This window comes from Lynx canadensis, chromosome A2 (assembly GCF_007474595.2).
Source record: "Lynx canadensis isolate LIC74 chromosome A2, mLynCan4.pri.v2, whole genome shotgun sequence".
In the NCBI taxonomy this organism is placed as follows: Eukaryota; Metazoa; Chordata; class Mammalia; order Carnivora; family Felidae; genus Lynx; species Lynx canadensis.
In genome coordinates, this window is record NC_044304.2 from 54,571,451 (window position 1) to 54,584,632 (window position 13,182).

Genomic DNA, 13,182 nt, shown 5'->3' on the forward strand with positions numbered 1-13,182 from the left:
GTCGGACGCTTAACCGACTGAGCCACCCAGGTGCCCCGAGCCTATTTATTATTTATTTAAAAATATTTTTTAACTGAGTTTGAGCCTTCTTAAAAATATTTTTACTTGCGGGGTGGGGTGGGGAAAGGCTAACAACAAGGTGCTCAACAAACTTTGAGCGAGGGTGTTCTTACCGAAAAGGTGCCCCGCCTCTAAGCCTAATGCCACCAGAGGGAACTACAAGTTCCGAGCTGCTCTGCGGTGAGCGCGCAGCCTGCCGGGAGGCGTCTCCCGTGCGTCTGCGCGGGAAGTGGAAACCAGCGGTGAGGCGACGCGGTGTGAGGTCCGCCGGGCCGGCGGCGTCTGCAGCAGCGGGGCCCTTGCTGCTAGGCCAGCGGCCCGACCTCTCCGCCGCCATGCCCATGAAGGGCCGCTTCCCGATCCGCCGCACCCTGCAGTACCTGGGCCAGGGGGACGTGGTGTTCAAGGACTCAGTGAAGGTCATGACAGTGAACTACAACACGCACGGGGAGCTGGGCGAGGGCGCCAGGTCAGTTGGAACTCTTCGAGGCCGTCCTCAGGCCGCGCGGACCGTACCGTAATGACGGGCTAGTAACGCTGAGACCTGGAGCTGCTCTAAGTGCCACTTAATCCTGAGGCCGGCCTCCTGAGCTGGGTGCCATCGGCCCCATTTTACAGACGAGGAGACTGAGGAGCAGCTTGCTCCAGGTTCCACAGCGAGAAGAGGACAGCAGGGCCACGCTGTGCAGGCTGCGGTCATGACGGAGGTGGGGGAGCGGAGGACAAGGGCCCCCTCCTCCCTCCTGCCTCCCCGGTGGAGGACTAGGCTAACCGGGGAGGCCACAGCCTCCTTTAACTACCTGTGCCTAGCAGGCGAGCCGTGGGGAGCGGCGGCACACGTTCTGCTCTGGATGGAGCTTGGTCCGGCGGCGACAGACCCTGTTTAAGTCCCAGCTTTAACAACTGCTGGCTTGGGGCGAGTTGCTCCTTCTCACTGTCCCAAACCGGGCTGATACCTGTGCCCAGGGTCGCTGTGGGGATGCACTGAAAGAAGTAATAGCTGCTAGCACTTCCTGAGCCCTTCTTATGCATGCACATACAGCATATAAGAAGGATGTTTGTCATGCATTATTTGAATGTTTGTCATGCATTATCTTATTTGATGTTTACGGAAGCCCCATGGTTATCCCCATTTTAGGGATGAAGAAACGCCACAGAGATGTTAGTAAGTCGGTTGTTCAAGGTACCAGGCTGGCTGTGCACATGCTTCTCATATGCAGGACTCAACACCCTTGTAATTGATTATGTCAGCTGTGTAGCCTCAGGCTCCATACCTCGACCCCCACCATAGACTCCTTAAGGTGGTTTTTTAATCCTGGAGCAGAGTAGGAACTCCTTAAACGGAAGTTTACAAATGGAGGGTTTGAAGTGAACCTCGAGGCAGTATTGGTGCTTTGGGCTTTTCAGGTATTAAGTATAAATGTACTGATTGCTGAATGCTTGGCTCTGAGCTGGGAGTTCAACAGTGCCTAAGAAAAAAGTTCTGTCCTCCAGAAGCTTTGGGACTGGCTATATGGGGTGGATCAAAACGGGACAGGGGGAGTGCTCCCAGTGTGGAATGGTCTCCCATGGTGAGGTGCCTTTGCTGCACAGCTGTTTGGGACAGCCAGAGGCTACCTCCTAGCTGTTTGCTGTCCATAGGTGAAGCGAATAACTTGGACTTGCTTGCATGGGATCAGCTGTGCTGAGGGCTTCTGGAATGGGTATCCAGATACTTCTTTATAACCCACTGTGCATCCCATCCAATGTGTCCATGCTGGCAGTCAGGGCAGAGGCCAGGCAGTACCAGTAAGGAGGGAGGCAGTCTGGATGGGCCCACTAGAACTGGGAACTATGCCCCGTCACAAGAGACCATTTACTACTTGGCTACAGCTTAACTTTGTGGGCCCCGTGGAGAATTTCTGACTTGTCAAGAAGCCAGAAATTCAGATTTGTATATGAATCTGGTTTTTAAATCATCAGCCAATAAAAAATAGGCCTGTAGGCCTTATACTTGCATGTTCAAGTAGTTTAATACCCTCTAGGTCAACAGAAACCAAACAGCCATTCTGTGCCTCATTATTCCTCATGGCAAAGGCTTGCCTGTCTCACCTGTGTGTGCCCTTGGGGATTTTGTGCCCTTGGGTTTGAGTCTACTTGACTTGGCTCTTTCTCGCACCGCAGGCCTTTGAGTGTTCATGTACCCGTAGCATTTCACTGCTCCTCCCTGGATCGCCTCCATTCCAAGTGCCACAGTGTACACACAGCCCTGGGAGAGCCATAGTCTTGGGTGTCTGCTGGGTGTGTGGGGAGTTGCCTTAGTGTCTGAGGGCTAAATCCCTGCTCACCTCTGCCAGATGTTCTTGCCATTCAGATGCAGTAAGAAAAGTAACAGCTGCTAGCATTTATTGAGTTTTCTTTCCAGGCTGAACCTCAGGATCTAGGTGAATTTGGTAATTTGATAGTGACAGAAGAGTGTGGCTGAAGTCCAGCTGCTCGTAGTCCTAGTTCTTTGACCCCTGGCTGTGTGACCTAGGGCAGTTTACTTGACTTTCCTGACCTGATTTCCTTAGTTATAAAACCCTACGTTGTGGGGTCGTTGTGAGGATTCAAGTGTATTAAATTGCCTAACAGGTGAGTGCCTGGGTGGCTCAGTCTGTAGGACATCTGACTCTTGATCTTACAGTTGTGAGTTAGAGCCCCACATTTGGGTGTGGAGCCTACTTAAAAAAAAAAAAAAAAGTAAAATAAATAAAATACCCAACAAAGTGTCAGACATATACAGCAGGTGCTCAACTAAAGGTTTCCTACCATTGTCAACTTTCTTCCCAGGCTTCAAGAACCATTTAAACATTCCTGTCGAGATTTTGTCCCAGCAGTTCTAGGTGTCAGCAATTCCTGTATAAATATGCCCTGGTTTCTTGGTATGATGTTGGGATCCTCTGCTGTGGGGTGGGAATTGAGCAGAGGCATCATAAGCCTAGGAAGGTAAATTTAGCTTTGTCATGATCTGCAAGGCCTACAGTAGGACCTTATCTCTGTTGCCTCCCCTAGAGTCAGCAACTTTTTAGTTTTAACCATCTAATTAGTTTCCCCTTCATAGTTGAACACCGTACTTAGAAAGCTAGTTCTTACTTTTCTAGCTTTAGGCATTATCTACTGACTTGCCACTATGGAAGATGAGGATTTAGCTCTCTTTCCCCAACATTGCCATTCCCCAACCGAACCCAACACATTACTCAGCTCTTCATCCTCCCAGTGTAGTCATTTCAGAATTTTGGATAGAATAGTATTCATTGTTTAAATTAATGTGACTTTGTGAACACTCCACACAGTTGAACCAGAGTACTATGGTTATTTTTCCTTTTTGTTTTTGCAAAGCTTTTTGTTTTCCCTGGAGTTAATAATTGTCCTTGCTTTTGTTTTAATTGTAGACTGCTCTGGTTATGGAAGTCTCCCCAAGTAAATGGTCACATAGTCACCTTCTGTTGATTCTGTCAATTCCATCTTCTTAAAAATAAATTACAAGCTCTACTATGGACTGGTTGTCCTGCATTGTCATCGTCTTGTAAATATTGAGGCACACAGCCATACGTTGCCCTGGTTCAGACAGCTGAGAAGTGGTAAAGCTGGGAAACTGTTTCTTTCCCGTGTACTACTTGTACCTGTCTGTCATCTGATGTATGGGGCAGGGTGGCAGCAGGAAGCAGAGGGCACATTTATTTTATTATTTTTTTAATATATATATTAAGTTTATTTATTTTAAGAGAGAGAGAGAGAGACAGTGCAAATGGGGGAGGGGCAGAGAGAGAGGGAGAGAGAGAGAATCCCAGGCAGGCTCCACACTATCAGTGCACAGCCCAATATGGGACTCAAACCCACAACCGTGAAATCATGACCTGAGCCAAAATCAAGAGTCAAATGCTTAACGGACTGAGCCACCCAGGCGCCCCAGAGGGCACATTTAAATTAGGATCATTTGGGGAGCCTTTAATTAAGGAACTGTTTACAGAGGTATGGGCAAGGATGGGGAAAAGAAACCACAAGGAACAGTGCAGGACCCCGGGTCTAGGTTGGCAGAAGTGCGAGGGAGAGAACTGCCTAATGAGCCTGGGACTCAGCCAGGAGACAAGTCAGGGAAAGAATACTTTGACTCTGCCCCCTACTTCCAGTCTTGCCGAAGGTCACTGTTGGCCAAACCCAACATGAAGTCAGAGGTCAAGGAAGCTCACCTCCTAGTCCAAGTAGGTTAGCCGTCAAGGATGGAGAGTAGGAGGAGAGGGATTCAGACATGTAGCAGCGTCTTAATTAGTTCTCTCTCAAGGAACATTTGTTGTTTCTGTTCCTTTGCTGTAACAAATAATGTCTTTGCATTCAAGTGTGAACATAAAAAGCAGTGAAATCACTGAGTCAGGATCTAAGCTTTTAAAATTTTGCTAGTTCCAAGGTGACCTCCAAAGAGGTTAAACCAGTTCTTAAGGAGGTATTTGCTGATTTCTATAACTTCTTTTTTTAATCTGTAGCAATCTAACAGGTGTCAATCCTATTTTAATTTACAGGACTCTTGGGAAGGTATTGAGACTCTCAAGATGATAGGCTATTTGGGTTTCTGCCTATTTGTGGCCATTGTTGTTGAACTGTAAATCTTATGATGTGTAAAACTTTATCAAAGGAATTAGCTTTTTGTTTTATGTCTTACAAACATTTTTCTTTTGGCAAATGTTGATTATGTTTTTGATAAATTTTGCCAAAGTTTAAAGGTGGTCATATTTATCTGTGTTTTTTCTATTTTATTATTTTTTTAATGTTTATTTATTTTGAGAGAGAGCCTGTGAGTGGAGGGACAGAGAAAAACACACACACAGAATCCAAAGCAGGCTCCAGGCTCTGAGCTGTCAGTACAGAGCTCAGTGCAGGGCTTGAACCATTGAATAGCCACAGTCGGATGCTTAATCAACTGAGCCACCCAGGTGCCTCTATCTGTGTTTTAAACTTAAGTTTAAAGGTCTCTCCACTCTTAGGTTGTAAAACTATTTTCCATGTTTGCTTTTATTTATTTTTATTTTCTTTTTTTAAAGTTTATTTTAAGAGAGCGTGTGTATGTGTGTGCAAGTGGGAGAGGGGCAGAGAGAGAGGGAGAAAGAATCCCAAGCAGGCTCCACTCAGCGTGGAGCTTGACATGGGGGTTGATCCCACAACCACAAGATCACTACCTGAGTCGATACTAACAGTTGGATGCTCGGGGCACCTGAGTAGCTCAGTCGGTTAAGTGTCCGACTTTGGCTCAGGTCATAATCTCATGGTTCTTAAGTTCAAATCCCTGTGTTGGGCTCTGTGCTAACAGCTCAGAGCCTGGAGCCGGCTTCAGATTCTGTGTCTCCCTCTCTCTCTGCCCCTGCCCCACTCACACTCTGTCGCTCTCTCTTCCTTAAAAATAAATAAACATTAAAAAATTAAAAAAAAAAAAAAGACCTGGACGCACAACTGACTGAGCCACCGAGGCGACCCAATGCTTTTATTTATTTTTACATTATGGGTTAATTTACATGAAGTGCACACCTGTTAGTATACAGTTTGATGAACTTCTACCTATGAATGAGTACACCTGTCTAACCAGCACCCACTGTTGAGAGAATATACTAATAAATTCCCGACTGCTGCTTTTCTCAGCCTTTTTGTGGGGCAGGGTCCCCTGTGAATCAGATGAAAATTCTGGACTTTCCCTCAAAATATGGAAGTGTACAGCATTTCAAGTTGAAAACTCTGTTCACATGTTTAATTAATGTCTTTCCTTTTGCAGGAAATTTGTGTTTTTCAACATACCTCAGATCCAGTACAAAAACCCTTGGGTACAGATCATAATGTTTAAGAATATGACGCCGTCCCCCTTCCTGAGGTTTTATCTGGGTGAGTGTGGTCTCTGCTGAGGCCAGGACAGTCTTTCCTCCCGTCCTTTCCTCCTACCTTAGCACTCAGGGGAGATCTGAGGCAAGGGCTCTTGTAAACATCCCTTACTTTCTGTTACTGGCATTGGACTGTGGCACACAGTGGCCACTGAGGTTTGGATCTTCCCCCATCTCTCCAGCCTTGTCTCCTGTTGCCCCCGTGTCTCCTACCTGCCTCACACCATGCAGCAGATTCTTCCAAATTCCCTTGCCACACCCCACCTCGATGCTTTGCTCATGCTGGACCTTCTGCTGGAAATCCCCTTTCTACTTTGCTTATTGATTTATTTTTAAAATCCTTCAGAGACTCTACTTGGGCACCACTTCTTCCAGGAAGCTCTGCCTGCACCCTTACATTGGTCCTCCCCTGTCTCCTCGCTGCCCTCTCAGTGCTGGCCACGTCCTCTTGAGCAGTGTGTGTATCTGTGTGTGTCCTCTTCTGGAGCTCACACTTTCATGATGCTCTCCTATTCGCATGAGGCACCGAGTGAATATTTGTTTGGTTATATTGGGTTCAGTGCTTTGAAGTCAGACCTAGATGTTTTGATCCAGCTCTCTACTCAGTCATTCTGACCACGAGAGAGTAATATTCCCATTGATTAATTTCTCAGGTGAAGGTCCAACAACTGGCTTACATGGTTACAAGAACCAACTGAGGTGCAGTTTGGGAAATGCTTCAGGAAGCAATATGATCCTGTTCTTAAATTCATTCAGCAAATATGTATGGAGTGTCTGCTGGGCCCAGGCACACACAGTGCCTGAGGTATTAGGGAGCCATAGAGACAAAGGTCTCTGCCTTTGTAGGGATGGCATCCTAGCAGGAAGAGACAGAATGGACAAGAAACTTCAGATAGTATGTCAGAGGATAAGTGCTATGAAAGAAAAACTAGAGCAAGGTCAAGGGGGTGAAGAGAATGCTGGTGCTAGAGCAGTTTTGTGTATATATTTTGTGTTTGCATTTTAAAAAATAATTTCATTGAGTTATAATTTACCCAGACTAAAACACACAGATTTTCTGTGTATAAATATTCTTTTGTGTCTGGCTTTTACTTATGTGTTTGAGACTCCTCAGTTACGTGTATCAGTAGTTTATTCGTTTTTAGTGCTGAGTAGGGTTCCACTGAAGGAACATACCACAGTTTATTTATCCGTTCACCTGTTGATCATCATTTGGGTTTTTGTTAGATGCCGAGACAGAGTTAGAAGTAGGTTTATTGGAGATAAAGGGAGGGGGAAGGCAGGGAAAGTCTTCAGGTGGCAGAGCAGGTTGGACATCTCTGGAAGGAAAGGGAGAAGGAAGGAGTCTGGATGCGCCTCAGAAGGTGGCGCAGGCCTGAGCAAGTCTGGGCCAGCCCAGCAGGAAGTTCCAGCTCTGCGCTGGGCAGAACTGGCCAGGTCCTGGACACCTGCGCTGTCACAGGAGGGCCTCTGTGGCTGTTGAGGGCCGTGTCTAGTTTCTGGCTACTAAGAGAAGGTGCGCCTCAGCACCTTCCTGCACGAGTGGATTTTGTGGACACAGGCGCCCTGTTCTCCTGGGCATGTGCCTCAGGATGGGGTTGCTGGACGATGGGATAGGCCATGCCAGATACTGCTGTGAACTGCTTTCTCCAACTAGTGCATTTCACCCTTCAGTCAGCAGGGCGTGGCAGTCGTGGTGGCTCTCCATCCTTACTTGCTGTCATTTGCATTAGGTTTTTTTTTTCCCTGTTAATTACATTGGTTTCCTGTGGTTGCTGTAACAAGTGACTGCAGGCTGGGTGGCTTAACACAAATTTCTTCCATTTCTGTAGAAGTCCAACATGGACAAAAATCAAGGTGTCCGCAGAGCCTTCCTGTCTGGAGGTTTAAGGGCAAATTCATTTATGTGGCTTTTCCAGCTCCTAGAGGCCACCCCCATTCTCTGGCTTGTGGCCCTACCCTCCATCTTCAAGTACAGCAGCATGGCATATCTAGCCATTCTTCCACAGTCACATGCCCCTTGGAACACAGTCCAGATAGGTTCTCTGATTTTAAGATCCGCGTGATTAACTTAGGTCGCCCACATTATCCAGAATGGTTTCATCCCCAGGTCCTCGACTTACGCTCTGAGGCACAGCCCCTTTTGTCGCGAAAGGTGACCTATTCACATGTTATGGAGGAGTAGGACAGGGATAGGTTTTGAGGCCATTCTACTTACCACATTAAATATTTTAAATTTTAGCCTTTCCAGGCTTCATTGAAATTTTAATTTACATTTCCCCATATCTTTTCGTGTGCTTTATTGGCCACTCATAAGATTTCTTTGTAAAGAGTGTCTCTGAGTCTTTGTCCATTAAAAAAAATCAGGCTCTTTGCTTTCTTACTGAATTCTTTATATATTCTGGATGCAGTTGTTCCCTCAGGTATGTGTATTGTGAGTATTGTCTCTCAGTCTTTGGCTTGCTTTTCATAATGGTGTCTTTGGAAGAGCACAAGTTTTAATTTGGATGAACTCTAGCTTGTCGGTTGTTCTTTTTTATGGCTAGTGCTTTTTGTGTCCTGTCCCAGAAATCTGTCTATTGTAAGGTCACAAAGGTTTTCTCTTATATTTCTGTTCAAAGTTTTATAGTTGTAGATTGCATATTTGTTTCTCTGATATATAATCTGAGTTATTTGTGTATTAAGTGGAATAGGGATTGAGGTTTTTTTGTTTTTTTTTTTTTGACATTTATTTATTTTTGAGAGAGAAAGAGACAGAGCATGAGCAGGGGTAGGGGCAGAGAGAGAGAGAGGGAGACACAGAATCCAAAGCAGGCTCCAGGCTCTGAGCTGTCAGCACCGAGCCCAATGCAGGGTTTGAACTCCCGAACCGTGAGATCATGACCTGAGCTGAAGTCAGACGCTTAACCAACTGAGCCACCCAGGCGCCCCTGTTTTTCAGGGTTGGGATACTCAGGTGTTAGAGCACCAAGCGATGAACGACCATCCTTTGCCTTATTTAGTTTCCTTGGCATTTCTGTCAAAACACAGTCAACCGTAGATGGATAAACAAAACTTGGTATATCCATTCAGTGGAATATTACTCAGCCACAAAGAGGTACAAAGTACTGACAGATGCTACAACACAGGCAAAGCTTGAAAACATAAGCCAAATGAGAGAAGGCAGACGCAGAAGGCCACAGATTATATAATTCCGTTTATATAAAATGTACGAACGAACGGGCCAGTTCATAGGGACAGAAAATGGTTGTGCAGGGCTGAGGCTGGTGTCGTGTGAATAGGAAGTGACTGCTTAATAGGTACAGGGTTTCTCTTTGGGGTGATGAGAAAAGTTCTAAAACAAGATAGTGGTGATAGTCACAGTTGTACAACATTGTGAATGGAATAAAAACCACGGAATTACAGGCTTTAAATGGTAATTTTTGTTATGTGTATTTTACCACACACAAAAATCATTTCACCATATATTTCTGACCTCTTCATTCTTTCACTGATCATATGTCTGTTCTTAGTCTCATACCACACTGTCTTGGTTTGTGGCTTTCTAGTAAGTCTTTTAATATCAGGTAGTTAAAAAAATTTTTTTTAACGTTTTTATTTGTTTTTAAGAGAGAGAAAACGAGTGGGGAGGGGCAGGGGCAGAGAGGGAGACACAGAATCTGAAGCAGGCTCCAGGCTCTGAGCTGTCAACACAGAGCCCATCGTGGGGCTCAAACTTGTGAACTGTGAGATCATGACCTGAGCCAAAGTCAGACACTTAACCAACTGAGCCACCAAGGTGCCCCTAAGATGACGTAGTTTTAAATTCAGACTTGTTCTACCCCCCAACCCCACCAAATCACTTTATATGTACGTTCTTTGCATTTATATATTAACTTTAAAATCTGCTTGTCTGTTTCTTGAAAAGAGCTTGCTGGGATTTTGATTGAAATCATATTACATACCATTTTGAGAATGGACATTTTAACAATGTTGAATATGTTTTGTGACTGTTGTGAAAGTGTTATTTTTTAATTCATTTCCAGTTGTTTGGTTACACCTTTATAGAAGTCCAATTGATTTTTGTGTGTGGGTCTTGTGTCTTGCATCCTTGCTAATAAATTGACCTCGTATTTCTAGTAGGTTTTATTTTCTAAATTCCTAAGTTCATCTGTAAATAACGACAGTTTTACTTCCTTTCCGATCTTTTTTCCTTTTCTTTTTCTGTGTATTCACTGGCTAAAGTGGCTGTGATATTTTGCATTTTTATGAGCTGTGTAGGAAAGTTCCAGTTACCGGGGTGCCTGAGTGGCTCAGTCAGTTAAGTGTCTGACTTTGGCTCAGGTCGTGATCTCATGGTTTGTGAGTTCGAGCCCCGTGTCGGGCTCTGGGGTGAATAGCTCAGAGCCTGGAGCCAGCTTAAGATTCTGTGTCTCCCTCTGTCTGCCCCTCTGCTGCTTGCACTCTATCTCTCGCATTGTCTCAAAAATAAATAAACATTAAAAAAAAAAAAAGGAAAGTTCCAGTTACTCTGCATCCTCCTTCGTGCTTTTATTACCCATTTAAAAAAAATTTGAGCCACTCCAATCTTGTCCTATGGTCCTTTTAATTTGCATTTTGTTAATAACTGATGATGAAGAGTATCTTTTCATGTGCTTATTGACCGTTGTATTTCTGTTGTTAAATGTTTTACATATTTCGTATTTTTAGTTGGATTGTTTTAAGGAGTTGTGAGAGTTCTTTATATAGTTGGGATATGAGTGCTTTATCAGATGTATACATTATGAGTATTTTGTCCTAGTCTGTGGCTTTTGGTAGCTTTTGAAACGCAAGTTTTAAACTGTCATGAATTTCAGTTTATCAGATTTTTTCTTTAAGGGACCATGTTTTTGATGTCATATCTAAAAATCTTTGTGTAGGTAAGGTTATGAAGATTTTCTTTGTTCTCTTCTAAAAGTTCAATAGTGGTTTTAGTTCATGCATTTAGGCCTCTGATCCATTTTCAGGTTTTTATTTTTTTTTTAAATGCTGTGAGGAATTATGTTGGCATTGGCATCTTTGCTGAAAATAGGAGTTTATTTCTGGACCTAGTTCTTTTCCATCAGTCTGTAGTGTGTTCTTATGCTAATACCACACTGTCTTGGTTACTGTAGCTTATAGTAAATTTGAAATTGGAACACGAACATCCTCCCATTGTCTTGTTTGTCTTGTATTTTTTAAACTTTTTTTTAGAGAGCGCAAGTCATGGAGAGGGGCCAAGGGAGAGAAATCTTAAGCAGGCTCCATACTGAGCATGGAGCCTGACGTGGGGCTCTATCCCACGACCCTGGGATCATGACCTGAGCTGACCTGAGTTGGACCCTTAATCAACTGAACCACCCAGGCGCCTCCATTTTCTTGTTTTTCAAAATTGTTTTGGCTATTTTGGGTCCTTTGCATGAATTTGAGGCTTGATTTGTCTGTTTCTATGAAAACACCTGCTAGGATTTTGATGGAGGTTGCACTGAATCCATGGTCCAGTGTGGGGAGAATTTCCATCTTAATGATACTGAATATTCTATCCATGAATGTGGAAAGTTGCTTTCCATTAAAATAGTATGCTTTTGCACATACCTCAAATTTGTTTCCTCATGTTTAAAGAAATAGGGAAAAAGGGTAGCATTATGGGTTATGTAGACACACGTTTATCTTATCGTTAAAATGCTCTGCTAAAAGCAAATCCATCACCACCACTTGAGGCTGCAAAGCGTGCCGCTGAGTCCTCAGTGCTTCTTGTCCCCTTTGCTTCCCATTTCCAGATTCCGGGGAGCAGGTCCTCGTGGATGTGGAGACCAAGAGCAATAAGGAGATCATGGAGCACGTCAAAAAAATCCTGGGGAAGAGCGAGTGAGTTGATGGGGCTGACCTGGAGGGGATTAGGAGCCTCAATGCAGAGCGAGGGAGGAAAGGGGCATCAGGAGGGCACACACCAACCCAAGCGCAGGCTGCAGAGTTCGCTCGGTCTGGCTTTGCTGCTCCCCACGTGTGTGCCTCTGCTGCGAGGTGGGGACAGAGACCTCCCTGTCTCCTGGGCTCGACGGGAAGCTGAGGTGCCAGGGGAGCACTGGCCCTGGGCAGTTGTGGCCAGTTCTCTCCTTGGGAGTCTCCCTTTGGAGCTGGTGGGTATCTAGCCTCAGCACGTGTTGGGATCCATCTTTTGTACACGGATGGATGGAGCAAAGGGAGGGAAGCCAAGAAAAGTACGTCTTGGAGGAAGCACGTTGAGGCCTTCACAGGCCCCTTCGTCCTGACTACGTGCTAAGTCAGAGCTGGGGCCGCCTCTAGGCCGCAGGAAAGCTGACCGTTGCTGTGCGGTCAGTGCTGTGTGTGGCCATTGTGGGACTGGGAGGCCTGTGGGGGAGGACGTTAGGCTTTGGAGGTGAGGAGCAGGTCGAGAGGCACAGGAGAGCCAGGTTTCCCCAGCTGATGGTGGGATGCACTTGGCCAAGAAGTCCCACAATGCCTAGAGGCTCAGCAGCGCTCCCACACGTCGCCGTCTGTGCTGTTTGGCAGGGAAACCCTGGAGAGAGAGGAGCAGGAGAAAAAGCAGCTTTCTCACCCGGCTCACTTTGGCCCCCGAAAGTACTGCCTACGGGAGTGCATCTGCGAGGTGGAAGGGCAGGTCCCCTGCCCGGGCCTGGTGCCGTTACCAAAGGAGATGACGGGGAAGTACAGAGCGATGCTGAAAGCCAGCGCCCAGGACTAGGGCCCCAGGCCACACCCAGGGAAGCCCCTGGCTGTCCTCGAAGGGACTTTGACGGTCTCTTTGCCATGAGGGTCCCCTTCACACACCTGTGTGGAAGGACATGGGAGGGTCGGGGGAGTATCTGCCGTCGAACTGCCAGACGAAGATCTTCACTCCATCAGGTCAATAAAATGCTTCCAGATCTCCAGAGGCGTGGTGCGTATCTGTCTGATAGGCACAGGAAGGCCTGCGTAGGGATGGAGAAGGTCTAAGGCCTACCTGTTGACACCCCTGTGTCAGTCCTGCTGGCTTTTCCTAGTCTCTCTTGGCTTCGATTTTTCTTCCAGACCCTGAGCTGCTGTGGTTGGATCTGGCAGGATCTGGCTGGAGCTGTCTGGCTGGCAGCGTGAAGCCCCCTTTCAAACTAAAGCCAACCGACATTCCTCCCAAGAGGCTTGGCTGCAGGCGAGCAGGTGGTGTAGGAGGCGCCTGTGGCGGGCACAGAGCAGCCTCCCTCAGGTGTGTGCCCTGGTGAGG

General features: G+C 46.1%; 1 protein-coding gene across 1 annotated transcript; it reads left to right on the forward strand.

Moving 5' to 3' along the window:
• Window positions 1–296: 296 nt before the first annotated feature.
• Window positions 297–12,853, forward strand: MRPS25 (mitochondrial ribosomal protein S25). Its single transcript, XM_030307479.1, has 4 exons — window positions 297–529; window positions 5,840–5,946; window positions 11,720–11,807; window positions 12,474–12,853. The coding sequence occupies exons 1-4, from the start codon at window positions 396–398 to the stop codon at window positions 12,664–12,666; spliced, it is 522 nt and encodes a 173-aa protein (XP_030163339.1). The 5' UTR covers window positions 297–395; the 3' UTR covers window positions 12,667–12,853.
• Window positions 12,854–13,182: the final 329 nt, after the last annotated feature.

What these genes read in the sequence shown, in the direction of transcription:
- MRPS25 (XM_030307479.1), top strand. Translation starts at nt 396, where the DNA reads ATGCCCATGAAGGGCCGCTTCCCGATCCGCCGCACCCTGCAGTACCTG. An exon ending in GAGCTGGGCGAGGGCGCCAG is followed by an intron (nt 530 to 5,839) that starts GTCAGTTGGAAC and finishes TTCCTTTTGCAG; the next exon opens with GAAATTTGTGTTTTTCAACA. An exon ending in CTTCCTGAGGTTTTATCTGG is followed by an intron (nt 5,947 to 11,719) that starts GTGAGTGTGGTC and finishes TCCCATTTCCAG; the next exon opens with ATTCCGGGGAGCAGGTCCTC.